Source organism: Hakea prostrata, chromosome 2, assembly GCF_041222555.1.
Source record: "Hakea prostrata isolate BN-2017 chromosome 2, UWA_Hpros_2, whole genome shotgun sequence".
NCBI lineage: Eukaryota > Viridiplantae > Streptophyta > Magnoliopsida > Proteales > Proteaceae > Hakea > Hakea prostrata.
This window is the reverse complement of record NC_142601.1, coordinates 49,428,992-49,456,045: the sequence shown is the minus strand read 5'-3', so window position 1 is coordinate 49,456,045 and position 27,054 is coordinate 49,428,992. Positions and strand designations below refer to the sequence as shown.

The 27,054-nt window shown below is 40.1% G+C and overlaps 1 protein-coding gene across 2 annotated transcripts; it reads left to right on the top strand.

The window, feature by feature from the left end:
* The first annotated feature begins 1,455 nt into the window (after positions 1–1,455).
* LOC149024646 (amino-acid permease BAT1 homolog) lies at positions 1,456–26,956 on the top strand. Of its 2 annotated transcripts, XM_089144864.1 has the most exons (9): positions 1,456–1,744; positions 1,860–2,101; positions 2,257–2,517; positions 24,203–24,221; positions 24,352–24,571; positions 24,659–24,840; positions 25,214–25,503; positions 25,613–25,742; positions 25,901–26,956. In XM_089144864.1, exons 2-9 carry the CDS (start codon positions 1,962–1,964, stop codon positions 26,246–26,248), a joined length of 1,590 nt encoding a protein of 529 aa, XP_089000990.1. In that variant the 5' UTR covers positions 1,456–1,744; positions 1,860–1,961; the 3' UTR covers positions 26,249–26,956. The 2 variants fall into 2 exon arrangements, with proteins under 2 accessions (XP_089000990.1, XP_089000989.1); XM_089144863.1 differs by having other exon boundaries at positions 1,456–2,101.
* Positions 26,957–27,054: the final 98 nt, after the last annotated feature.

Below are 27,054 nucleotides of genomic sequence, written 5' to 3'. Positions count from 1 at the left end.
CCACACTCCATCCAATATTATCTAGTGCTGCATTATGTACCCCTGCATCAACATTGATAATTGACTTAAGTTACTCATAGTTTTGCATAAACAAATGTTTGGTTTAAAAATCATTATATTTGTTTCTGTATGTGTGATCCCTGAAGGCTCATGTGTGTTGAGTTTTAAATCTTGGATCCAACTTGAAATGTTAAACAAGACCCTTTCGGGATTGGGGTTAAGCTTCTGAAAGACTTTGTTGTTTCGTTCATTCCAAATAAAATAGCAAGTGATAATAAAAACAGACACTACTTATTTTTTTTAATTGATTTATCCTGCCCAGGCTCAGAAATAAAAGATTTGCACAGCTCACTAATTGATGTATGTATCAATCTTTATGTTCTGAGGCCTAAGGGGCCTACCGCCCAAATTCTTTTTATCCAATCACAAGATACAAAAACATGTTAAAGGGTTTCGACACAATTTCCACAGAGCTCACACATTGGAGACATTAATGTCCATTGGGCAAGTGTTTCCTTGACAGGAAGTCCTGCATTTATAAGACGCCAGAAGAACGTCTTGAATTTCGGGTGTAGGGGTAGTTTTCAAAAAAACTTCCACCATGTGGTGAGTGAATTGGTTTGAGATGTCGTTCTTATTTGTGATAGAGATTTTCTTGCCAATTTGACAGTGAAATCTCCATTGCTTGATATAAGAGATATTCATGCATCACTTTCATCATTGAGATTTATGTTTGAAAGATAAAACAATTGAAAAGTATGAGGTAGATGTGACTCCCTGTTGATAGGATCAAGTGAGCTTGTCACTTGAGCCACTGTTGAGTTACTTGCCCACGTGTCAGTTTCCGGAACTTGATAAACCCGGTGAGCTGAATTTTTAATCCACGAATCAAACCAGAAGAATGTGTTCCTCCCGTTTCCTACCTTTCTCCACACCATTTTTTCAAGCTCTGGTAACGCTCCGCAAATGCTTTTCCATGTCCATGATCCATTTTGTTTCATGACTTTTGGATTAAATACAGAACTGTTTGGGAAGTATTTTGCCTTCAAAATCTATACCTATAAAGTTTCTGGATTCTTAAACCCTAGACTTCCATTTTCTTTAGGTTGGTAGCATTGATCCTACGAGATGAGTGTTAACTGTTTTTCCTTGGTCGAATTTCCTAGCCAGAACTTTCGGCATAGTGAATCGATTTTTTTACACAACTCCACATAAGGATTTGATCATCATAATAGGTACCTTATCAATACGGTCGACCTATTCTCATTTTTTTTCCCTTCTTGGTCATAAACAGAATTAATTATTTGGAGCAATCCCTAATCTACCTTGAGAGTCAATTTTGAACGTAATAATAATTATTAATTGTCATTGCATCTATCTTCCAAGAAAAGTCATTACATCACATAATATATTATCCATACTTCTCCATTATTACGGTAAGTCAGTCATGGTTAATCCCTGACTTTCAACTTTTTTTCATGAATAGATTTTTCTCTTAGAAGAAAATGAGAAAAGGATTTTTGCCAGGGAAATTGGGGGAGCTCTTCAAAGATGCGATGTGTGACGATTCAAGAGGGTTGACGACTTTCGACTGAACGGTCAATACTCTCCATGCGCCGACCTGACGGTCATAGCGTTACTCAAAACTCACCGGCGTTCACCAACAATGGCTGGTCTGCAGCCTTAAGGATTAGCTCAGAAATGGAAACGACAATGTCTCGATAGGGGACCCCAAAATGTACAGGTTTGCACGGTCACTGCCTTCAATATCTCATCACCTACTGTTCAAATCTCCATTAATTCACCTTTTGCCTTCTCTGGCGTTCGAATTGACAATGTAACAACATTTTGACCTTCAGGTCAAAACTCTGAAGTGCTTTGGCGCTTATTGGTTACTAGAAATGTGTTTAAAAACTTAAAAGGAACGGGAAGCAAAGGCAGAGGCTATTGCAGAGGAGAAGATGGAATCTGGAATTAGGGCTTCAGAAGAAGTGCTTGAGGGATCTCCGTATCTTCCTCTCCAAGACGATGATATCATAGACTACGACGATTCTCGGTTGAAGCAGCTCGGATACAAGCAAGAGCTCAGTCGACGACTCAGGTACATCTTTTTGCTATCTTCTTCTGATTCTGCATTTTTCTTTTCTTTCTTTCAAGTTTCCGTTTTTGATGGAGAATCTAGTGTTTCATTTTAGGTGTTCTTTCTGTTTAATTAAAAATAAATGGAGGTTGATCGGAGGTTCTTTCTCTCCACAGCGCGCTTTCGAATTTTTGTGTGACATTTTCCATAATTTCGGTGCTCACGGGTCTGACGACTACATTCAGCACGGGCTTGACGTTCGGAGGAACTGTGACAATGGTCTATGGATGGCCAATTGCAGGCTTCTTCACCCTTGTTGTAGGTCTCTCCATGGCCGAGATCTGCTCTTCCTTCCCGACTTCCGGTGGCCTTTACTACTGGAGCGCAAAGCTCAGCGGCAACGAATGGGGCCCTCTCGCTTCCTGGCTCACTGGCTGGTACGCAATTTTACTGATTCCACCCCTACACGCCTTTCGTTTTCCACTTTTCACATCTTAACGTTTCGCGATAATATTGTTGTTACAAAAGATCCCAAACCAACCCTTCAGCCTTCATGCTAGAAATCTCTGTAGCTTTTCAAGTTCGTTATTCCTTTACCAATATCCAGAATAATCGGTGTTCCCCCCCCCCGCGGGCCCCCCCGGCCCCCCCCCCCCGCCCCCCGCCCCACAAAACGTGGGGCCATTTTTTATTTTTGTATTTTCCAGGTTTTTTTTTTGCGGGGGCCCCCCTTTTTTTTTGGGCGTTGGGGCCCCTTTGGGATCACGTCAAAGAGACTTACGTTGCGTTGAAGGGTATTTCTGGTAATCCAGGCATTGACGTTGATGTCGGATGTGTCACGGTACAGTCTATAAAAGCGCTTACAATGTCCATTACCATGGCGTAACTGACAGCTCATGGTGCCCCAGTTTTGTTTGTGCTTGGCCATATTTCTGGCTGGATTGATTAATTGATTTTTCGGTGATTTGTGTCACCTCCTAGTTTGGTGGATTTCAGTCCTACGTAATTCTTACAGAAGAAAAAAAGTCCCACATACTAACTACCAACTGCAGTAGGCGATTATTGAGGTGGGATCTACCCCACTTTCATGTGGTGTGGAGGAGGATAGAGGGTAGCGTTATGTGCCATCTACATTCATGTTGTTCTCATTTTCCCTTGTTTATTTGATTAAAATAGATTATGAAAGTTTTTGTATCTCTTGGCATGTTTTTTTTAAAAGGCTTGGGATCCACTGTGACACCTATACTAGAGTATTGGATTGTATCGATTGGAATTGGCGGCAAATTAGGGGAAAAAAGACGGCACATTTTGCTTGATACCCAATATATTGATACATGTTAGGATTGTAATATAAAATTGCTCAGTGATGACACTAATAAGGATTGGTCGATACTTAAAATGATAGGGGCATAGAGGGATTCATATTAAATGTAGACAACTTAATTGACAATTAACTTTTCCTTGATCTTTTGGGAACCATGGTTTTAGTTCACGGCTTGAGACTTATGGCATACTGATGCGTCCAAAATCTGATCAGCCTTTAGATCTGTTAGAAAACAAGCATTAAATAATCAAAACAATAGCTGAACTAGAACAAAGAAAAGAGAGAAGAAGATGAGAGATGAAGAACCAGTAGAAGAGGCCTATGATTCTTGCTTAAGCGTCTAAAACCACAAAGTCCTTTTGTTTATAGTTTCTAATGAATCTAATACAACTTGAGAGACAAGTAATTGTCCTCTAGAAAAAGGAAACAAAAAATTACAGCTTTAGTAACTTCCTAGCTCCTAAAATAGAAAATTCTAAAAATAGAAACTATGCTTTATAAAAACTCCCAAACGTTTGTAGCAAGACTCCTACATTAGATATAGAAAGTACAATAGCATCACTAGCATTATACTGTTCACGTGAACAGTACAAACATAATTTACTGTTCACGTGAACAGTACAAACAGATTTTACTGTTCATGTGTACAGTAAAAACCATATTTTACTATTCACGTGAATAGTACCATGAACAGTAAAATATCTCAAAGTGCGTATACTTCAACACTCCCCCTCAAACTGGAGTGTATACAAAGAAAACTTCAGCTTGTACAATAAGAATAAACTTGAAAGGTAGCACCAATTTTGAGTTGTGTAGCAATAGTAGACATCGATAAACACTGAGAAAACTTCACCCGGGAGATAATCAATATCAACTTAAAAAAACTTTAATTCTTCATGTCGAAAGAACCATCCAATAATGAGAACAATCGACGATGTTGAAGACGAACAAAGTCCATAAGTATAGCAGGATCAAAGACACTATCCACATAACGCCGGTAGTAGGGAGAAATATCCACACTAAAATCTTCAAAATTTTAACTTCATAGTCCATATAAATGCTTCACAAGAAGGCAAGTAATAGGTAAAGCATGGGTAGGTAAAAGGCAATATTGATTACTGTGGATCAAGTAGGTAGGTAAAAGACAATATAGGTTACTGCGGACCAAGTAGGTAAGGTAGTATGGGTTACTATGGACCAAGTAGGTAGGTAAAAGACAGTATGAGTTACGATGGACCAAGTAGGTAAGGTAAAAGACAGTATGGGTTATGCAGACCAAGTAGGTAAGGTAAAAGACAGTATGGGTTACTGCGGACCAAGTAGGTAAGGTAAAAGACAATATAGGTTACTGCGGACCAAGCAGGTAAGGTAGTATGGGTTACTGCGGACTAAGTAGTCAGGTAAAGGACAATATAGGTAAAGATAGGTAATGATATTGTTGTAGAATGCCATAAGATGAGGACAAAGATTTTCACAAATAATATCCATCAGCACATCTTGAGTAGATATAGAATAAGGTACCATTCTCCCCCTCACGTGTAGCATTACACGTGACAATTAATGATGACCAGTGACAAGCATCTAAAGTATGAGCACAAAAGAAACCCAAAAAGGAAAAGTAGCAGCCATAGAGCAATGTATTATTTATCAATAAAGCTGATCAAGTAGTAGTAAATCATTTCATAGCACAAAGTCTTGTTCACCAGGGGAAGAAAACAAATTCTGGACCACCATTAGCCCTCAAATAGGGTAGGAGCAAATTAGATCAGGAGAAAATTACTGAACCAACTAGGAATCTCAGAATTGCAGTAGTCGCTGCAGCAATCCACTCAGAAGAAGTGCAATAACAATTGTTGCAGTAGCAGATAATATCAGATCTCGGACCATAGCAGCAAACTTGTGCTAGATTTGAAACTCTAACAGATCTTGATATGACGGAAAAGTAGTCCTCTAGGTCTTTGTAGAAGTATTAGATAAAAAGAAGGCTAAACTTGATTCTGAAATAAACAACAGAAGTAGTAGTAAAGCAAGACGGTAGCAGCAGAATTTTTCAGAACAGAGAAATTCAATGAAACAGGGGTACTAGTATATGACTTGCAGCAGAAGTTATAGCGCAAACAATGGAAGACAATACTTAGGTCTTGCAATCCGAATTATGGGCATATCTTCACAAGAATCAAGAGGAATCCCAAGACATCAGTATAGTGCAGATTGAACTTCAGATTTGCACAAAAAAACAGGGTAGTAGTAGCCTCAGTTGAATCAAATAGGTAGACATATCCCCAGAAAGCTTGGGGCCTTTTTGTAGTATTAATACATAGAGACTTGGTGCTTCAAAAGTCAAAGAAGAAGTATAGCTATTCATAATTACTGCAGCGAAGGTTGGGGCTACCTTAGATAAGAAAAAGGAAAAAAAAACTGGGCAGCCAAGAGAGAGAAAACAATCCCTAGGTTGATTAAACTTGCTCTAATACCATGTTAGAAAACAAGCATTAAATAATCAAAAAAACAACTGAACTAGAACAAAGAAAAGAGAGAAGAAGAAGAAGAGAAGAAGAGGAGAGATGAAGAACCAGTAGAAGAGGCCTATGATTCTTGCTTTAGTGTCTAGAACCACAAAGCCCTTTTATTTATAGCTTCTAATGAATCTAATACAACTTAAGAGACAAGTAATTGTCCTCTAGAAAAAGGAAACAAAAAATTACAGCTTTAGTAACTTCCTAGCTCCTAAAATGGAAATTTCTAAAAATAGAAACTATCACCAAAATAGAAACTATGCTTTCTAAAAACTCCCAAACTTTTGTAGCAAGACTCCTACATTAGAAATAGAAAGTACAGTAGCATCACTAACATTATATTGTTCACGTGAATATTACAAACAGATTTTACTGTTCATATGAACAATACCATGAATAGTAAAATATCTCAAAGTGCGTATACTTCAACAAGATCCTTGATGAATGACCTGCAAAACAGTGCTAGATGTGGCCCGACCGTGGGGTCGGGAGGCCACCTCCGAAGGCTAAGTTAGTAATGGAGCTGATCACAATGCTCTAACTTGTTGTAGAGCTTGAATTGAGTAAAATAATGGGGGGAAAACATTTAGATACCTCCACTGTGTATAGGTGCCTCATTTATATAGTTTTACCTTTCATTCCCGACCGTTGGATTCATTTGCATCTTCTTTTGGTGGCCGTTCGATCTTAGGGTTTTACCCCTCCTTTCAGAGTTAAGGGTAGTTACCAATCTTGGCACGATTTCCATTTTGAATGAGTGGAAGTTACCTGTTATAACTTGACCTTGTATCTCGAAAGCTTCGGGATCACATTTATATATATAACGATAGAATCGTTCATCCTAAGGTAATTGATGGGTTCAAGTCCCGAACCGGGCCCGACTACACTTGGACCGTTACTGACTGGGCTTTATGACCCGGCCATGGTTAAGCCGGGTTCAGTGTTATCTTTTCCATACCATGAGCCCCCCAAGCCGAGTGATCGGGAGAAGCCCCCAGACCAAATGCTTGGCTTGCTTTTTTCGATCTCGATTGTGAGAATAAAGGTGAAACGTCTTTTCATTCTTGAAACATTGCATTTATTGTTGCCTGCACCTCTGCACAATGGTGTGCTCTCGAGCCGCCTGGACTCTTCGTTATTCATGCAACGTACGCCACGTGGTTGTTGGAAAGAGTTACCATCATTACCTTCATGCTCGAACAGTCAGCGATCGTCAGCCATTGATGGTTATTGATCTAGTCCGTTGATTAATCCCACTCGAACCATCTCCCATTATTGTTCGTTGATCGAGTTCAATCTCATTCGTCCATCCTTGTCAGCCAATCTATAAAAGACCTCTCGTCTTTCATTTTCATTTTCTACTTCTCTGCTTTGCAAACCTGCTCTTGCTTTGAAGATTTTCAGCTTCCGTCTTGCAATCCAAGTTCTTCGTTCTTCAAGCGTCAATTTCTTCTTCCACAAAGCATACAAGTAAGTTCCTGCACTTTTCCTTTGTTGTTTTCTTCGAATCCTTTTCTTTTCTTTTCGGGTTCCTAGGTCAATCATGTATGTCTTCTTCTTCGCTTAGAAACCCTTTGTCCAAACCCTAGTTGTTTTTTGCCTTTTCAATGGGTAGTGATAGGACTTCTAATGATGACTCCGTTGATCGTTTGATTGACAGAGAGGATTCTGCTAGCCAAGAAAGCCCCTTAGTCTCTATAGAGCTGTTTGGTGATCGTGACAAAAGAATCACTGACCGCTGGCTGTCTTCAGTTCAAGTAAACCCTAGGGAACCTTCAGGGAATGTAGCTAGGGTCCATAAAGGAATCTCCAAGAAACAAAAAGCTCCTCAACAAACAGTTGCTGGGAGCTCCCGACTGTCGAAAAGGGCCTTCAACTGGTCCCTCCTTTTATGTTTCTCATATCCTTCATAATTAGGTCGAGGAGATATTCTTCAATTTTTCTCTTCTCTTTTCTTACCTTCTTTGGGTCCCGAACCCTGACAAGAGAGTGAATTCCAGTCTCCCCGAGGAATTCTTTATCTACGTTGACTGGTTAGGAGTGGGGTTCGGTTTCCTTTTTATTCTCCTCTTTTTGCCGAAGTCCTTAACCACTGGGAAATCTGTCTTGGTATGCTCCTCCCGAATAGTTGGAGACATATCATTAGCTTCATAGGGCTCTGTCTCAATCTTCAAATAACCCCTTCCCTCGCTTTGTTTTCTCAATTTTACTTCCTGAGCAAGTCCAACCCCCCTGGGTGGGTGTTTCTTTCCAAGCGCTCCAAGAGTGAGTTAGGTTGGTCAGGTGGAATTCTTGCCGAAGGCACTTGTCCATCAAATGATAAGGGATGGCGTCATCGGTATCTATTCTGTTGTGCGCCTCCTTTCAAACTTAACTTCCCGATCACTTGGAGCCGCCCGAACTCTTATACTCGGGTGAATTGCCCTTTACCCCCCACTCCTTTTTGAAGACAAGGCTGTTCCGAGTATCAAAGCCATCCAATCGCATCAAGAGATCCATTGATATGCCATTGAATATGAGGCGGTTCTTCGTCTATGGGGTCTAGCCCTTGGTGAGCTACTGAACACTGTATCTTTTATTTTATTTCCTTGTAATGATTCTGATTTTTCTTTTGTTTTGTAGTGCCTCCCCAATACAATCCCAAGGCTGTTAAGGCATTGGCCAAACAGTGGTTCAAGGTTGTTGAGGATCGGGTAGCTCGAACCAAAGGAAAAGACAAAGTGCCCGAGGGTCGGTTCCCCTACTGCCCCTAAGGGGCTTTTAAAGATCAGGCAGGACCCCACTGCCAAAGGAAAATAAACCGTTGACGTCGCCGAATCTACCCAGGACAACGTTAACCTAGTTAAGAGGAAGCGAGAATTAGCCGATGACGCTACTTCGAAGAAAGGCAAGGTCGAATAGGGAGGAGTTTACATGCCCCCTTGGAAGTTAAGGACTCGGGGTCTTGTCTCTCGAAACTCAGACTTGGCGACTGATTGGGCCATCAATGCCCGAATGCCAGCCGATTGGGAGGTCTTGGATTCCATGCCTGATGAAGAGCTAGTGAACTCTTCCATCAAGTTTGTTTCATTCTTGATACCTTCTTTTTTTAATTTTTTTTATTCAGCTCTTACTGAGAATTTCCATATGGAAGCTCTCATGAGGGTGGGTCGTCTCACCGCTCGGGCCAAGTGCAGTGATGACATAGCGGAGACCAAGCAACAAGAAGTCTCCAAACTGAAAGAAGAAAACTCCAGACTTCATAAGGCTGCAGGGGAGTTGATGGTGGCGAAGGCCAAGATAGAGGAGATGGAAAAAGAGATGGGTCAAATGAAGACTTCCATTTCTTCTGCTGATACAAGGATCGAGGGCTTAGCTCGGGAGAAATAGGAGCTGGAAAGAAAGTTGATATCTGCCTCTCCTTCGGGTCCTGAAGACTTGGCACCTCTAGTTAGGAAAGCTTGCGTCACTAAGTACCTGGACAACAATCCTTTTGATCTATTGCTGGCCCGCTACAATTCGATGGCTTACCGAGATGGCCTTAATGACGTCTGGAAGTCCACTCTGAGAAAGGATCCCACATTCTCGATCGAACAGTATGAAGATCTCATCAATATTGATATTCTTGGATTTGAAGATGGAGGTCCCGGAATGGGTTCTTACAAAGGACGATCATCCTCCGGTGAACCCAAATGTAGAGGGTTACTTAAGCGATGAGCCCCCATTGACTCCCGAGCGTGAGACCGTAGAAGAAAATGTTGCCCCTGCAGAGAATGCTAAACAAATTCCAGTGAACCAAGATCTTCCCGTAGATCAGTAAACATTATCTCCTTTTTTTTTTTTTTTTTTTTTACTTGACCTTGTTTGGTTCTTTTGTACTTCTTTCTCTTTTTTTTTTTTTGGTGTAAGGGTTGCCCCCTTTTCGGCCTGTACATCAATGAATCATATTTCTTTCTTCAATTGTACATATTTTTGTTCGTATTGTCCGTTAGCTTTTAATACCGAACATGATTTGAGTACTAGTCTTTTGGAGGTCTCATTTGGGTTTTAAACCAAAGTCTCTTACTTAGTGAATTCTCGAGAATTCCTAAGTTTTTGGAGGTCTCATTCGGGTTTTAAACCGAAGCTTTTTACTTAGTGAATTCCTGAGAACTCCTAAGCTTTTGGAGGTCTCATTCAGGTTTTAAACCGAAGCCTCTTACTTAGTGAATTCCTAAGAACTCCTAAGCTTTTGGAGGTCTCATTCGGGTTTTAAACCGAAGGCTCTTACTTGGAGAATTCCTGAGAATTCCTAAATCGAAGCCTTTTGAATTAGAACTTCAATAGAGCTGCTATAATTCCATACTCCCCCATTCGAAAGAGACTTGGTGATCGAAAATATGAATCGTATTGCGAATTTAGAAGTTTGATGTGTATTACATCTTCAAAAACTGAAATAACTTCTAAGGATAAAACTTCTTAAGATGCCTTGGATTCCACGATCGATCTAGCTCTCGATCAGTTGCTGGATTTAACTTATAAGCTCCCGAACCAATTGGTTTCACGATCATGTATGGTCCTTCTCAGGAAGGATCCAACTTCCTTTGGTGACATGGATCAGAGTACTTCTGAGGACTAAGTCTCCCGACCAGTATTGTTGATGCTTTACTCTGGCATTGTAGTGAAAGGCTACGCTTCTTTGGTAGTGTTGTATTCAGGCGATGGATCTTGTTCGGACTTCGTCCAACAGATCTAGACTGTCTAACAGCCCTTGTTCATTCGCTTTCTCTTCAAATTCTCGATCTCTGAGAGTTCTTGCCAACACTTCTACTAGGGCTAAGGCTTCTGACTTGTAAGCTAACTTGAATGGAGTTTCTCCTGTGGTTGTTCGAACTGTAGTTTGGTAAGCCCAAAGCACATTCGAGAGTTCCTTGACCATAAAGCTTTGTTTGATTCAAGTCTCTTCTTCATTCCTTTTAGCAAAGTTTGGTTGGTTACCTCTACTTGACCATTGCTTTGACGGTTTGCTACTAAGGACATCCGATGCTTGATCATGTAAGTGTTACAGAAAAGTCCGAATTGGGGGTTGTTGCATTGTGTTCCATGATTGGTGACAAGAATCTTTGGGATTCCGAATCTATAGATAATTCATTCAAGCACGAACTTCTCCACCCTCTTTTCGGTAATCGCTGCCAATGGAATTGCTTCGACCCATTTGGTGAAGTAATCGATTGCCACAATCAGGTACTCCCGACCGCCAGACGCTTTGGTGAATTTTCCCATGATGTCAATCCCCCACATCGTGAACGGGATCAGGTCAAGAATTGACGTTAGGGTTACTACTGGTTTCTTAGATATGGTCAAATGGATTTGACAATTTTTGCAATGACGTACATACTCCATAGCATCTCCTTGAATCTTCGGCTAGTATAACCCAAGCCTCAGGATTTTATGTGTCAAAGCCCAACCACCATATGTGCTCCACAGATTCCTTCATGTATTTCCCTAGGGCACTTTTCGATCCTTCGGGTCCCAAACACTTGAGAAGTGGTCCAGCATAAGATCTTCGGTACAATCTTCCATTCTGCATGGTGATCCTTTCCGCTTGAACTCAGGTGAGTCTAGCCTCTCTTTTATCTTTAGGCAATTTGTTGTCTCGAATATATTCTACGATCGGGTCCATCCAGCATCGTTCATCTTCTACATAGAATATTTCTTCCACCTTGGTGCTCGGAGAACTCAATTCTTCAATATACACCAAAGGCTCAAGAGTCTTTTCCTTTGCATTGGCCAATCTCAAAAGCTCATCTGCCATAGTATTTTCCTTACTTGGGATTTGGAGAACCTTGACGTCTTTAAATTCTTTTCTTAGAACTTGCACCATCTCCTAATACTTTTGCAACCGAGGTTCCTTCGTTCCGAACTCTCCTTGTACTTGATTATTAGTAAGCTGAGAATCACTATAAACAATCATTTTTGAAATTGAGAGTCTTTGCTAACCGAAGCCTAGCTAAGAAAGCTTCATATTTAACTTTATTATTACTGGCTTTGAACCCGAACCTTAGAGCATACCATATGATAAAGCAATCTGGACTTTTTAATAGAACTCTAGCTCCAGCCCCTAGTTTGTTGCTCAAACCATCTATATAGATGTCCCAAATGTTGGGTTCGGTAATTTCTTCCATTGGAGTCGTAGTTTCCACTAGAAAGTCTACCAAGGCTTGGGCCTTTATGGTTGTTCGTGGTTTGAAATCTACCTGAAACTCTCCAAGTTCTACCGACCATGCGGCCATCTTTCCCAATCAGGCTTGTAAAGGACTTTTTTCAAAGGAAAAGTGGTCAATTGATCGGGTGTGCTTGAAAATAAGGCCTTAGCTTTCTAGCTGCAATCATTAGGGCTAATGCTTGCTTCTTGATCTTCGAATATCTGGTTTCGGCATCTAAGAGTACATGGCTGGCATAGTAGATTGGCCACTGCTTTTTCTCCTTTTCCCGAACAAGAACTGCACCAACGGCTGAAAGGGAAGTTGCTAAGTAAACTTGTAAAGTCTCACCTTTCTCTAGTCGGGATAGAAGAGGCGGTTTCCTGAGCATGGTTTTCAGATTCTCGAAAGCTTTCTGGCATTCCTCTTTCTATCGTGCCTCCTTGCTTCCTTTTAAATCTTTCAAAGCTTTGAAGAATGGTTGACATTTTTCTCTTGATTGTGCTATAAACTAGTTCAAGGCTGGAACTCTATCCGTTAAACATTGTACGTCCCGAACGGTCTTTGGAGACTCCATTTCAATCAATGCCTATATCTTGACTGGATTCGCTTATGTTCCCCTTCGAGAGACCATGAATCCTAGAAATTTCCTGAGGATACCCCAAACACACATTTTTTTGGGTTTAACTTCATCTGGTATTTTCTTAAGATTGAAAATACTTCTGTTGAGTCTGTTATATGTCTCAAGCGCTGAAGGCTTTTTACCTGGTTCGATGAAACCCGAACTCTTCAGCTTCTTGACCTCTCCCCTGATAGCTTCATGCTTCTCGATCGAAAAAAAATTTCTTCTTTGTATTACAGGCTTGGCCTTCGGGTCTATCCAAAGTTTATGTTCTGCAACTGATCGGTCAATGCTAGACATATCCTCATCCGACCATGCAAACAGGTCAATGTTTTCTTGAAAAAAATTCTTCAATTCCTCTTTGAAGTCTCCTGTCTGTTCGGACCCGATGAATGTTGTCCTTCGTTTGTCCTCATAATCCAATTGGATTCGTTCCAGCTTCTCTATGGGTTCAAGCCTTTGCATTTCATCTTCGTCCCGATCGTCACGAACTTCTATTGATAGAGTTGTGGCCTTTCCGGGGCCAGCCTTATCCTTTAGGTATGAAACATAGCACTATCTGGAGTTTTTCTTATCAGAAGTTACCTCCCCAATCCCTTGATCAGTCGGGAACTTGATCTTCATGTGTTTAGTCGACACCACTGCTCCTAGCTTTGTTAGGGAGGGCCTCCCGAGTATGATTTTGTATGATGGCAACCTCCCGAACGACCAAGAAATTTACCTAAATAGTGACTTCCTTAGGAAATTTCCCACTGTGAGGTCCAGTTGTACCAATCCTTCCACAATTGTTGATGATCCAGTAAACCCATATAAATGAGTTTAAGGATGGCTTCAACAAATCTTCCTCCATCCTCAGCTTCTGGTATGCTTCATATGACAAGAGATCTGCTGATGACCCTGTGTCTACCAATACTCTGTGTACCTCTTGAAGACCGATCTCAACCTTGATCATGATCGCGTCGTCATGAGGTGTACACACACCTCTTTCATCTTCTTCACTAAAAGTGATGCTCTCCTCCACATTCGGTCTTTTTTTCTTCTGTGCTTATCCCGAACCCACAAACTTGGATTTGGCTTTCAATTTTCTAAGAGATTTGGGTTCCGAACCCCCGAATATGGTAAGGATTGGAGATCGAGCTACTCCTATAATTTCCTTTCCCTTTTTTTACTAAGGAGCTTCGACTCGACGATCCCCGCTTTCCGAACGCTCCCTTCTTTTTTCTCCAGTTGCTCTTCTTTCCCGATCGTCACCTTGGCCCTTCACGAAATTTGACAAATGCCCTTAAGATATTAGCCTTCCAATGTTTGCTTTCAGATGATGACATTCATTCGTATAATGTCCATAATCCTTGTGGAAACGACAATATTTTTCCATATTTCTCTCTTGAAGTTTGGGAATCATCTTTGGTGGTCATTTCAGGTATATCTCGATCTTTGATTTGCATCAAGATTTCCGACTGTGGAGCATTCAATGGTGTATACTCCGCATGATCGGGTGATCTCTGCCTCCATCCTGAGAGTTGTTTCCTGCCTCGATCGTTGTTCGGCACCTTCAATCCTTGGCCTTTTTCAAGTATCTTCTGATCTTTGTTAGAAGCCTTGATTTCTCCTTACCGAGCGTCAAGGATCTTAGTCACTTCAGCCTGCTTTTGACACCTTTGTTCGGGGTAGGTGGTAGGCATATCTTGAAGCAATAGTTCTAGGAGTTTTATGTTGGTGAGGCCTGTGAAGAGAGCAGTCTTGGTTACTTGTTCATCCAAGTTCTCGATCTCCATTGTAGCTTTGTTGAACCTCTGCAACTAGTCCCGAATAGACTCATTCTTTCCCTGCTTTACGGTGAACAATGTCTCCCTAGTTTTCTTGGTCTGTATTCCACTTTGGAAATGACCGATGAACTTTCGAGCCAATTCTTCAAAATCACCAATTCTTCCCAATGGTAGATTCGAGAACCACTTTTGTGCTGCTTCGGTGAGTGATGATCCGAATACTCCACATTATTTTGTCTGAATTACTAGCAACAACCATGGTCTGCTGGTATAACTATATGTGCGATTGGATCTCCCGATCCATCAAATGGGGAAAACGTGGGGAGTCTGAAATTATGGGGAAACTCATACCTGGCAATGTGGTTCACAAGTGGAGTCTTTCTGATGACAGAGTATATGTCATCAGTCCTCCTTCCTCTCATAAGTTTCCCCAATTTCTAATTTATGTCTGCTAGTTCTCGATCGATGTGTACTGCCCGAGTACCATCTGAACGAACGCTATCTCTACCCGAACGCTGGGATGTTGGCGTATGCGTGCGCACCCCTCGCTCCAATCTGGTGAGAGTTCTAGTCCAGCTCTGCTGTGCCCGATCTCGATCATAATGTTTGTTTCTTTCGGACAATCCTCCAGTTCTTGCTCCTGGTCGTCCTTCCTGATCTCCTCGGGGATTCTGTCTGAAGTTTTGGCCTTCAGTTTGTTGTCTATTTCTCCGAGGAGAATGTCCTCGGACTGGGGAAAGTCGTATCGCTGCTCTCCGCGTTCAATTATGTTCCTCCTCCCGATCATGATGACTAGGATCTCTTGGGAGCTCCCAAACGTCTTGCCACAGTCCGAAGCATTTGCTGCATCTCCAGAAATTGAATCTACAGCTGATTCATTTGTTCTTGAAGGTTATTCGAATTGTTCTGGCGTTCGCCTCCAACCAATCCATCGTCTTGATGAAATTCCTCGTTATGAGCACAACTTGTTTCAGGAGGGTTTTCTCCTCGAGGAGGAGGAACTCCTTGATTCCTCAATGTGGCAGATCTTGTGTCAACCATGACTTTTTGAATCGTTTCCCACAGACGGCGCCAAATGATGCGTCCAAAATCTGATCAGCCTTTAGATCCTTGATGAATGACCTGCAAAACAATGTTAGATGTGGCCCGACCGTGGGGTTAGGAGGCCACCTCCGAAGGCTAAGTTAGTAATGGAGCTGATCACAATGCTCTAACCAGTTGCAGAGCTTGAATTGAGTAAAATAATGGGGGGAAAAGATTCAGATACTTCCACTGTGTGTAGGTGCCTTGTTTATGTAGTTTTTACCTTTCCTTCACGACCGTTGGATTCATCTGCATCTTCTTTTGGTGGCCGTTCGAAAACAGCTGTGTTGGCACCATTGAACACTAAGAAGCAGAGTAGTAGCTAAACACATCAATCTACAAAAAGAGTGTTGACTATTTGGATACATTCAGCCTTGTTGTCAAACTGACAACAATTGAGACTGTTTTATCAATTTCTGTCTCTTCTCATTGGATTATCTTTCAACCAGATGTTCTGAATTATTAATTTTTTTGGATGAATCAGATGTTCTGAATTTGTTCCTACATGGTCATGGTGTTCTCACAGACCAAGTATTGATGTCCCAATTTCAAAGTTTTACTGACTTTTGGTTCTCTCAAGTCTCACCATGTGTTCCCTTAGGAAGGCATTGTACAGTCTCCTACAAGACCCTCGGGTATTATCCTTTATGTCTCGGCCAATGTTGATGATATCATCATCACAGGCAACCATTCAATCGCAGATCAAACCCTCAAAGTACTTCGCCTCCAGGTTGGCTATTAAGAACTTGGGAACTCATTATTTTTTCCTTAGCGTTGAGGCTTCAAGCCTACAAGCACCTCTCATGGCCTTTACCTCACTGAAACCAAGTATGCATTAGACCTTTTACATTGCATTCAAGAAGCTGCGAAGCAAATGATGACCCTGTACAATCTCTCTCTACCCTTGTAGTGCTTCAGCACACACTGACACTGCCTGACATTGCATTCTCCGTTGGTTGCATATACTAGTTAATGATGATTGGGTGGCTGTAAAATGCATTTTGTTGTATTTCAAACATAGTATTCAGCTTGGGTTATATATTTCCTCTTCAAATACATAGCTATGTGCCTATACCAATGCCAATTGGCTGGGTGCCTTTACTATTGCAGCTCAACAGGTCAATGTTGTGTTTTTCTGGGCCAAACCTCATCCTGTGAAGTTCCAAGAACAGATCATCTGCTGAGTCTTGTAAGAAAAGTATTCCAACTTCTGTTACTGAATTACCTTGGCTTTGCTGATTATTAACCAAACTTGGTGTCTTGGGCCAGATGCTAATTCTTTGTTCTGATGACATTAGTGCCAACTTTCTCGCTGCAAATGTTGTTTTCCACGCATAATCAAAGAACACTACCAGTGATTTTCATTTCATGTGAGAGCAGGTGGCTCAAAACCTCCTCAAGTCAAATGTGTTCAAATATGTGATTTCCCTCCCCACTGTACTGTGAGACAGCCTTACTGTCCACAGGTGGCCAAATGATTTTAGGGGGTGTATCAAGGGTAAGTTCAATTCTCAGGTTTTCTCAACAACCTTGTCACATGAATACACCAGTTGTAGTGTTATCTCTATCTCCTACATATGATAAAGCTAGGCTCTCTTGGACAAGAAACCCAAGCTGTTTGTTCTCAATTCCTTTCTGTGGTGACAAATTCTAAAAGTCATTATAAATACACACTACTAACTCCAAATTAAGGGAGATTCAAATTCATTCCTTTAATCTGTCTTCCTTAGTGTATTTTCTTTCCTACAGGATATTTGAAGGCAAACAATATGCCAACCACAAATTTCCTCTATGAGAGAGATCTCAATGATTAGAATCAAATTTAAGCTTCTCAGATTTTAAAATTGAAGGGTGGATTCCAGCGTCAAACTATTCCTATCCTTACACTTCATATTCCATTTCCACAATACACCCAAAAAAATTCTTCTCTTCCCCCCTCTCCCCACCCTGTCTTCAACCAACCAATTCAAAGTCTAGTATCCTAAATTTCTTTATCTAAGTCAAACATGGTTGCTCAATTAAAAGTTAAAAAATGTTAGAATAATTATGTAAAAAATTCTTTACCAGTTATTGGACTTGTCAATGAATGTGATACTACGATTAGGTTGTGTTGAGTGCATGTTCATCTGGTGGCTTTGTATCCAATTTGGTTGGTGCAAGTTTTTTTTTGTTGGGTTCTAATTACATTACTATGTTTACCATACCATATCATTTAAATGGTTTTATATAGTCAACAAATAGTTAAATAACATTATGTTTGATTGTGGGAGTTAATCATTAAGAGCCTGTCTGTTTGAGATCCATGTAAAAGAATCGTTGAACACAGGGAACTCCTTTTTTCATGAGTCTATACGTGTTAAGGAGATGTCAGATCCTACTTACCATAAGAATCAGCCAATGTTCATGATAAAATTGCATTTCAGTCACTTTCAGAATAGCTAGATGAATAACTATTAGGTGATCTGAGTTTTGTTTATTTATATACTTGTTTGGGGTAAACACAAATCCAGATTGGTGGGTGAACAACACATGATTGATTAACAAAGGTCTATGGATCAGAGCTTTAGAATCTAGGGAAAAAATAAGCATAATGATGAGATATGCCATTGTAGTGTACGTTGCAAATTCTATTAGCTCGGCAATCACACCTTGTTTTCTACACCAAGGGTATAGGAAAGGTTTTGCCTTGTCTATTTGTTTGGAGGGTTATGGGACTGTTGAAGCAAAGTTATGAAATCAAGAAGATTAGAGACTGGAGATTTAAGTAGGTTTGGTGATTAAACTAGTTGGTGCACTGTTAAGAGTCTTTGATCCACAACACTCATGCAGATATACCTACGATCAACGTTCATGCGAAGGGGGGAAAATAACTTTGTGCCCAGTAGATGAGTTTGCTTTTGGATAAATGTGACTAGCAAAATCCAAGTATGAGGGAGTTGTAGTCATGATGCTCTATACTTCACTGTAATGCCATGAAATTGGGACTGATCTTGGTCAGAATATGATCAAGCTTTTCCAATTCTGATTATTGAATCCGATCCAATTTGATAATGTATGTATTGTATTGCAAAATATAGCTCACACAAATTATGGGGAAAAAGTCTAAAGCCATGATGAAATTTCGGAAGTTCTATCACATGACCAATGACTGTTTCCAAATTTTAGGCATCTTGAAAATCAATCTGAGTGTGAGCATTACATCATGTTTAAATAAATGATGTCGCACTCATTAAAACAGACAAAACCCTACCTACTTTAATGCTTTCTATGGAACAAAGCTACTGAAATGCTTTTCCACTCTCATTACCTAATTTCAGAAATCTGTTATACGTATCTAATTGTGATTTTGGTTCATTCATTATACTTCTAATAATGTATCAGATCATTCAACTTACATTGCCAAACTGGACTGCGAGAAAGGACTTTCTTTTGTTGACGATTAAGACATCAGGTTTCTTGCAAAGTAGTATGCATTAACTTGGTTTTAATTGACTCATCCAAATCAAGATTTCTTTCGGGTAAAGGATCATGTATGTTAAAATATTAAAAGAAAACAAAAACCATAAAAAAAAATACAGGTAATGTAGAACAGGGTTAAATCAAAAAAATCCCTAGCACCATATAAATGGAACCTCGTATACTAAATTCAAAATCTGTGACCTCTTCACTAAGAGGTATTGATCATTACCCTTTTTTTTATTTTTTATTGAACTGTCCAATGATAACACATCGGCATATAGGCCGTTATAACAATCTTTTCTAAGTTTATGGTTCTAACTGGATTTTGCAAAACTACCTTCACTGTTCCAGGTCTCCTCACTCTGTATATTGCTATGAATTCTGTGAATTTTTAGTTTCATACAGCAACCTTGTTCGACCAGTAACATGCCACCCTTATATAAGAATTCAGGGAGTTTTAGGAGAGGAGGGAAATACTTGAAATATCTGAAGAAAGTGAAGAAGGAAGACATTAATATTGGTTTCCAGAAATGGATTGGAATGGTTATTCTGATACAGGCACTATACATCTGCAACAGCTTGGTTACAAGCAGGAGCTAAAGCGCGATCTCTCATAACCATTTCTCTTGCTGCTTCTGTTTTGATACCCAACTCATTCTAAAACGATGAATATGGAATTGCAGGGCCCTTCCAAATTTTGAGTTCTCTTTTTCTGTTGTATCAGTGATTACGGGGTTAAACACCCTTTTCAATACTGGGATTACTTTTGGGGGAACTTGTTGGATTCTATTAGGAGTCTAATAAGAGTTTGTATAGGAGTTAAATTAGAGTTTGCATTCATGTAAACTTATATTCCTTGTAATAGTCTACTTTCCACTTAATTATAAATAGAGGGCTTGAGATCATGGATCAATAAGCCATTCTACTACAATCGTTTATTTCAACATGGTATCAGAGCCTAATCTCGATTAGGGAATTAAGAAAAAAAAAAAGAGAGAAGAGTGTCGAACTTACCTCCTCGCCTCTCTTGCTGTCTTTGTCGTAGAAAAGGATCAAAACCCATCGCAGGAATTTTCTGCAATTGTAATACCGTCGTAGAGTTCTTTCTTCTGCAACAATTGCAGAATTTTTTCTACAACCATCGCAAGTTTTTTTCTGCAACTATCGCAGAAACTCAAATTCTGAAATTTTCTGCACTTATCGATTTCCAAAACCAAAAGGAGGGAAAGGAAAGAAGAAGAGAAGAGGAACCTTGCTGATACCACCGCTGCTACAGCCGCTGCTATCGTCAAGAACCCTGCTGCTACCATCGCTGCTATTGGTGCTGCTCTCATCGCTGCTTCCGCCATTGACCAAAGAAAAAAAAAAAAAAAGGAAAAAGAAAGGAAGAGAAATAATCGATCTGCTTCTAGCTTCCAGGGACTGTGAGTTGTTTTCCATAATTTGCTTTCACCGTCGCCTCTGCCTCTCTTTGATTTGCGATCTGTTTTAAGCCAGGGACGATGATGAATTCCCTTTAAGCCCATCGCTTCAATAAACCAGACCAGTCCTTTGGCCAAACCAGATTTTTCTCTTTTTCAAATTCCCAAACCAAATTTAGACCATATTTTGGTTCTCTTTGACCGAACCATATTATTATTTTTTTCTTTCTCTTCTTCTTCTAATCTACGATTCTGTTAGGAAAAAAAAAAAAAAAAAAAGAAAGAAAAGAAGAAGGGAAAAAGGAGATTTGATCATATTATTGTTTGGCTATTGCATTCTGTGACGTTTTAGTTTTTTTTTCAAGGGGTGAAGACTGAAGAATTGCAAGACAATTCTTTCAACATGGCAGCCACAAATGATACTATTGCTCCCACTGGATCCGAATATTTTCCCACTCTTCATTCTCTTTCGGTAAGATTTGATGGCACAAATTACTTGATCTGGTCTCGAACTGCTTACCTGACTATTGCTGGAAGAGGACTAGTTGGATACATTACGGGTACCACTATCAAACCCACTACCGCAGGTGTTTTACAGGATAAATGGATATCAAATGACTCTCTTATTATGTCATTCCTTTTGAATTCCATGCATCCAAATATTTCCCGGGGTTACCTACTACTTGATATTGCAACCCAAATCTAGAAGGCTACTACTGAAACATATGGACAGTTGGGGAATGATGCACAAGTTTATGAGCTACGAAAGAAGCTTCATAAGACTACCCAAAAGGATCTAACTGTGGCCCACTATTATGCTGAGTTGCGATCTCTTTGGCAAGAGTTGGATCATTATGGGGATTATCACCCCACTAATCCAGATGATGTGGCCACATGTAAGTACATTGATGAGATTCGAGTATATGGCTTCTTGGTAGGTTTGAACATGGAGTACGATCAAATCAAAGTGCAAGTCTTAAGTTGTTCTCCCTTTCCTACACTAAAACAGTCTTATGCTCTTGTTCAGTGTGAGGAAAGTCGTCGATTAGTCATGCTTCATACTCCTATTATGGAGAAATTAGCTTTACAATCTGTTCACACTAAATCTGATCCGGCTAAGGAGATTGTCAAGTGTGAGCACTGTCACAAACCATATCATACCAAGGAAAATTGTTGGAAACTGCATGGGAAGCCTGCTGATTTTGAGCAAAAACGAGCACAAAGACAGGGAAAACCAAAGGCTAATCTTTTTGAGACAGTTTCCACCACACCCTCTAGAGACGTTGGTTTTCCACAGGAGGAGTTCGCTACTCTGCGACATATTCTGCAGTCTTCTACTGCCGGTACAGCCTCAACCACTGCTTCCTCTACTACCCCTACCAACTCCTACCTTGCTACTTCCGGATCTGGTCACGGGGAAGGAGATTGGTCGTGGTAAATGGACTTTATTTGCTCGAGCCAATTGGAGGATCTACTTCTGCTTTGACTACATTTTCTAATCCGGTCCATTCGGTAATATCAAACCTTCATCAGTGGCACCGTAGGCTCGATCATCCACCTTTCAAATTTTGTCATTTTCTCTAGATTTATTTTCATTATACTTTCATCTTACCATTACAATTTCTTCCTTTCCAAGTTTTCCCATTGGGATTTCCTTTGTTATTGTTTTCCCACGTGTAAAGCTACCACGTGAGGGGGAGATTGACTATGTCTACAATTCAATGCCTTTCATGTAGACTTCTTTATGTAGAATTTGATCTTTGTTACCTTTGAAAGTTTGTCCCTACCTTTGGAGCTTGTCCCTTGGCAAACTTTCCCTTTAAAGATCTAACATTGCTACAAATCAAAAGTTTCACTTTGGTTGTTTTACCCTAGCAATTGTTACCCCAAAAATATATTTTCCCTCAAATTTGCGCAGAAATTTAGTCTTCTCAACATTTGAAGATTCTACCTTTTTTCTTGGGCGTTCTTCCTTGGAGACATAAAGTTACAATAAAGATGAAGACAAAGCAAATGGAAGTCTATAAGGCAGACGTAATCTATAAGTTTGAAGATCAAATTGCAGATGTTTACCTGGACAGATGTTTTATACTTTTTTGGTCAAGTTGGGCATGTGTGATATCCATGCCTCAACTTGAAGGGGAGTGTTGGATTCTATTAGTAGTCTAATAAGAGTTTGTATAGGAGTTAAATTAGAGTTTGCATTCATGTAAACTTATATTCCTTGTAATAGTCTACTTTCCACTTAATTATAAATAGAGGGCTTGAGATCATGGATCAATAAGCCATTCTACTACAATCGTTTATTTCAACAAAACCATTGTATGATTTATGGGTGGCTTTTCGTTGTTTCTTCACCATGTTTGTTGGGCTGTTGATGGCTGAGATATGCTCTTCTTACCCAATCTCTGGTGGTCTCTACTACTGGAGCGCCAAGCTTGCTGGCAGGGACTGGGCGCCCTTTGCCTCGTGGCTCATGGGCTGGTATTTCCTTTTCTTTCTACCTTCTCTCTTCACAGAAAGCAAAAGTTGAACTGACGTTTCTAATATGACTTATGCTCTACTTTCTGGAAAGAAAACCATAAAAGCCGTTCTCTTAACAATAAAATTTGACTTATGCTCTACTTTCTGAGAGTATTAAAGTAAAAATTTAGTGGTAGTGTTGACTCATGCATGTAATCTTCCATGATTCATGCACTTGTAAAAGGGTGTCTAGAAGGAGCTTGTAGTCTTCCTGTACTTGAACCATGATAAGGTGGAGATGAATGTCAAACTGGTTCTTTGAAGAGAATAGGGCTTTCTAGAGAGGTTTCCTCTGTGTGCGTGTCTGTGGTTTTGCCCTGCGACAGGAGGGGGAGTGGTGTGCCACAGTATTTGTTTTCCCTGTGCAGCTGATTGTAATGATATTTCATTTGTCAGAATCCATGTAGAATAAAATCAAAGTAAAAGTTTAAAGTAATGTCTTGAAGTTGTCATTGTAATGTATCCCTGAGATACTGATATACCTATTTTCATTGTAAAATACTTCGCTTTAGGTTCCTGTTCCATTGCCAGTCGGCTCAGAAAGCTGGACATTTCAATCATGAAATTGGATGTGCATTAGAATGTTCTGCTCCTTACAGAGTGATGGAATGTAGATGTTGCTTCAGCCTGCTCGCAATTTATTGCATGAACATTGTCCCTACGAATTGTGTTGGAACTTCATAGGGTTAGAGGAGTTACCCTGGTCTAAATCTGACTGACGGCCTGCATTTGAACCCTGTTAGCCACTTAAGCCAACTCACCTTGGATTTAGTGGCTTACCGTTAAATCCTTGCATGACCTGGACCACACTTTTTGGAGGCTCAGATGGACCTGGGAAATTATTCAGGCCTCATGACCCAAGTTAGCAAAAAGGGAGTTTTGTCCTTTCCAGCCTACTTTCATTAGAAGGATAATGTTTCAGATACCATGTTGCAACTACCATATATGGTAACCAATTTCAGTTGACACCATGTAGAATCTATCACCGCGCCATAGATTCTGCACTAGTTTTTACTTTTCTTGCATTCAAGTCTTTCCATACATTAGCTTGTAAGTAGTTAACTTCTTGGCTTTTAATGTATGAGATACGTATGTAAACCTGAAGCCCTCTTTGAATTTTACTTTCTTTATGGTTCTTGTGGTAAAGGGATGCATTTCTCATTATGCCAATTTTGCAGCTTCGCATTCAGCTTTGCTAATGCTCTTCTGAAGTAATCTTCATTTTCCTCATTTTTTTCTTAATGCAGGTTCAACATTGTTGGTCAGGTACTTCTGAAAATGCATATATTTTCAGAATCTCCAATACTTCATGGTGGCAATGCTTGTTCTGAAGTTTTTGCTACCAAGGCAAGTACAGTCGGGTCAATAATCTTTTAACAAACTCGTTGTTTTGCAGTGGGCTGTCACAACAAGTGTGGATTTCTCACTGGCACAACTAATTCAAGTTATCATTCTGCTTAGCACAGGGGGAGGAAATGGTGGTGGATATGAGGCATCAAAGTATGTAGTTATTTGCTTCCACGGTGGAATTCTACTCATCCATGCCATCATAAATAGCCTTCCTATAACTATTTTATCCTTTTTTAGTCAACTTGCTGCTGCATGGAATGTCATAGGTAGGAAGAAATTCCTGGAAATTTATCTCTCTTAATTTCTGGTTGATGTAAGTGGATGCTAACCTTCTTCTAAACCTGCATTTCCAGGTGTTTTTGTCCTTATGATTCTTATTCCAACTGTTGCAACTGAGAAGGCAAGTGCCAAATTTGTTTTCACTCACTTCAACATGGATAATGAAGTTGGAATCCACAGCAAGCCTTATATATTTGTTCTTGGGCTCCTGATGAGCCAGTATACCTTAACTGGGTATGACGCATCTGCACACATGGTAAGTTATCTGATTATGGCATGCTCTTGAATAAATTCACCATCTTTAGAATATGAAGTTACTCCCCCAAACTTGACGTTAGAACCTTCTTGTTCTTTTTGGTAGATTATGATGAGTGTTCTAGTTGAAATTAGGAGCTACAAAGACACATTGCGTTTCCCTAGAGTGTATGAATCAGTGTTTGAAACCATGACATGCGCCCAATTTTTGTTTTTAATGCAATATAAAGAACTTTCTCTCAGTACAAAGGCATTGGTTCAGTCAGAAGTACCTTAAATTGCTTAAGACCAGTCCAAGACTTATAGTCCAGTTATGACTAATCAAACATCATTGCTGAAACGGAATGTGCTTTTCACTTTTCATCTATCTACAGACAGAGGAGACAAAAAATGCAGATATCAATGGACCAAAGGGAATAATAAGCTCGATAGGCATATCTATTATTGTTGGATGGGGTTTCATACTCGGAATCTCATTTGCAGTAACAGACATTTCTTACCTTTTGAGCAGTGACAATGATGCTGGTGGTTATGCCATAGCAGAAGTGTTCTACCTAGCTTTCAAGAGCAGATATGGCAATGGAGTTGGGGGAATTATATGTTTGGGAATGGTTTCTGTTGCTGTATTTTTCTGTGGCATGAGTTCTATGACAAGTAATTCCAGGTAAAAACCCCCCTTCTAAAAGTTTTATATGCTCTAAAATGTGCTTATATTTGTAGTTCCAATCTCTAATTTCTTTATGAGCCAGTAAGCACTGTTGTTAAAATCCCAGGATGGCATATGCATTCTCAAGAGATGGAGCTATGCCATTTTCATCATTGTGGCACAAAGTGAACAAGCATGAAGTCCCAATAAATGCAGTGTGGCTCTCTGCATTTGTCTCATTTTGCATGGCACTGACGGTATGACCTTTCATGCTTAGAACCAGAGTCATAATTCTGATGCATGCTGGAGTGCTTCCACTAAAATTTTCTCCACTTCGATTGCTTCCTCTGCGAAACAGTCGCTAAGCAACTCTCCCTCTACATTAACTTATTTGCGCTGTGTACATCTCTTGCAGTCTCTCGGAAGCACTGTGGCATTTCAAGCCATGGTCTCAATTGCGACAATCGGACTCTATATAGCCTATGCACTACCAATCTTCTTTAGAGTGACATTGGCCCGTAAAACTTTTGTTCCAGGACCTTTCAACTTGGGTCGATATGGGATCCTTGTGGGCTGGGTTGCAGTTCTATGGGTATCAACTATCAGCGTTCTCTTCTCTTTGCCTGTAGAATATCCCATTACGAAGGACACTCTCAACTACACTCCTGTTGCGGTTGGAGGTCTCCTTATTCTCACAGTTTCTGCTTGGATCATTAGTGCTAGGCATTGGTTCAAAGGTCCCATCACCAACATAGAAATTTGAATGTGGGTGGGGGAGACTAACACGTTGATACGCAGTTCTTGGTATAATAAATGAAATGTTTGAATGTTTCTAGTTGTAATAAATGATACTTGAAAGTTTAATGAAGTTTGCATGGCATGAACGAGTCTTGTGACTTGCTAGAACTTCTAAACTAGTGCTTTTAACCTTTTCAAATGAAATGACTAGCAGCAGCAGGAAACACACATGAACATTAAAGGGCAAGACCCAAAAATTTACTGGGCAGAAGAGCATTCATCTTCTTTGATATACACATCATTAAGGATCCATTTGCACCTTTGAATTGTTGTTTCCCTGTTTGGGAAATGACCCTTTTGCCACTCATCAGTTTTGATGATCACAAACACATAGACAAGTACACTAACATGTTTTCTTTTGGTAATACCTAAAAAGTTGACAGTCAAAGTGTTAATTAACTGTCGAAAAAGTAAGCCTGAGCGGCCACCAGATCATAGTAGCCTCAGGGTTTCGTCCATCTAGGCTACTATCAATCGACAGACTGACAATTGAAGTACTAATTGACCGTCAAACAACTATCAGGACACATAAACTCCAATGATTATATTTACAACGGCTAGTTTCTACTAGTGAATGGACAAGATGTACCGGTCAACCAACGACTTGAAGATATGTCCGTTTTCTATCTGTTGGGACCGAACGTTTAGCTATAAATAGGGGTCTTAATGATACTCAATAACAAATTGTGAAAACATTTGTTGGCCTACTTTTTGCTTGTGATTATACGCTTAGTTGCACTTGAATCCAAAACCCCTTTGGAGTTCCAATCT

Bases quoted from the DNA above. Each gene is read 5' to 3' on its own strand.
- LOC149024646 (XM_089144864.1), top strand. From the start codon at position 1,962: ATGGAATCTGGAATTAGGGCTTCAGAAGAAGTGCTTGAGGGATCTCCG. The intron at 2,102-2,256 runs GTACATCTTTTT...TTCTCTCCACAG, and splicing joins GAGCTCAGTCGACGACTCAG to CGCGCTTTCGAATTTTTGTG. The intron at 25,743-25,900 runs GTATGACCTTTC...CATCTCTTGCAG, and splicing joins CATTTTGCATGGCACTGACG to TCTCTCGGAAGCACTGTGGC.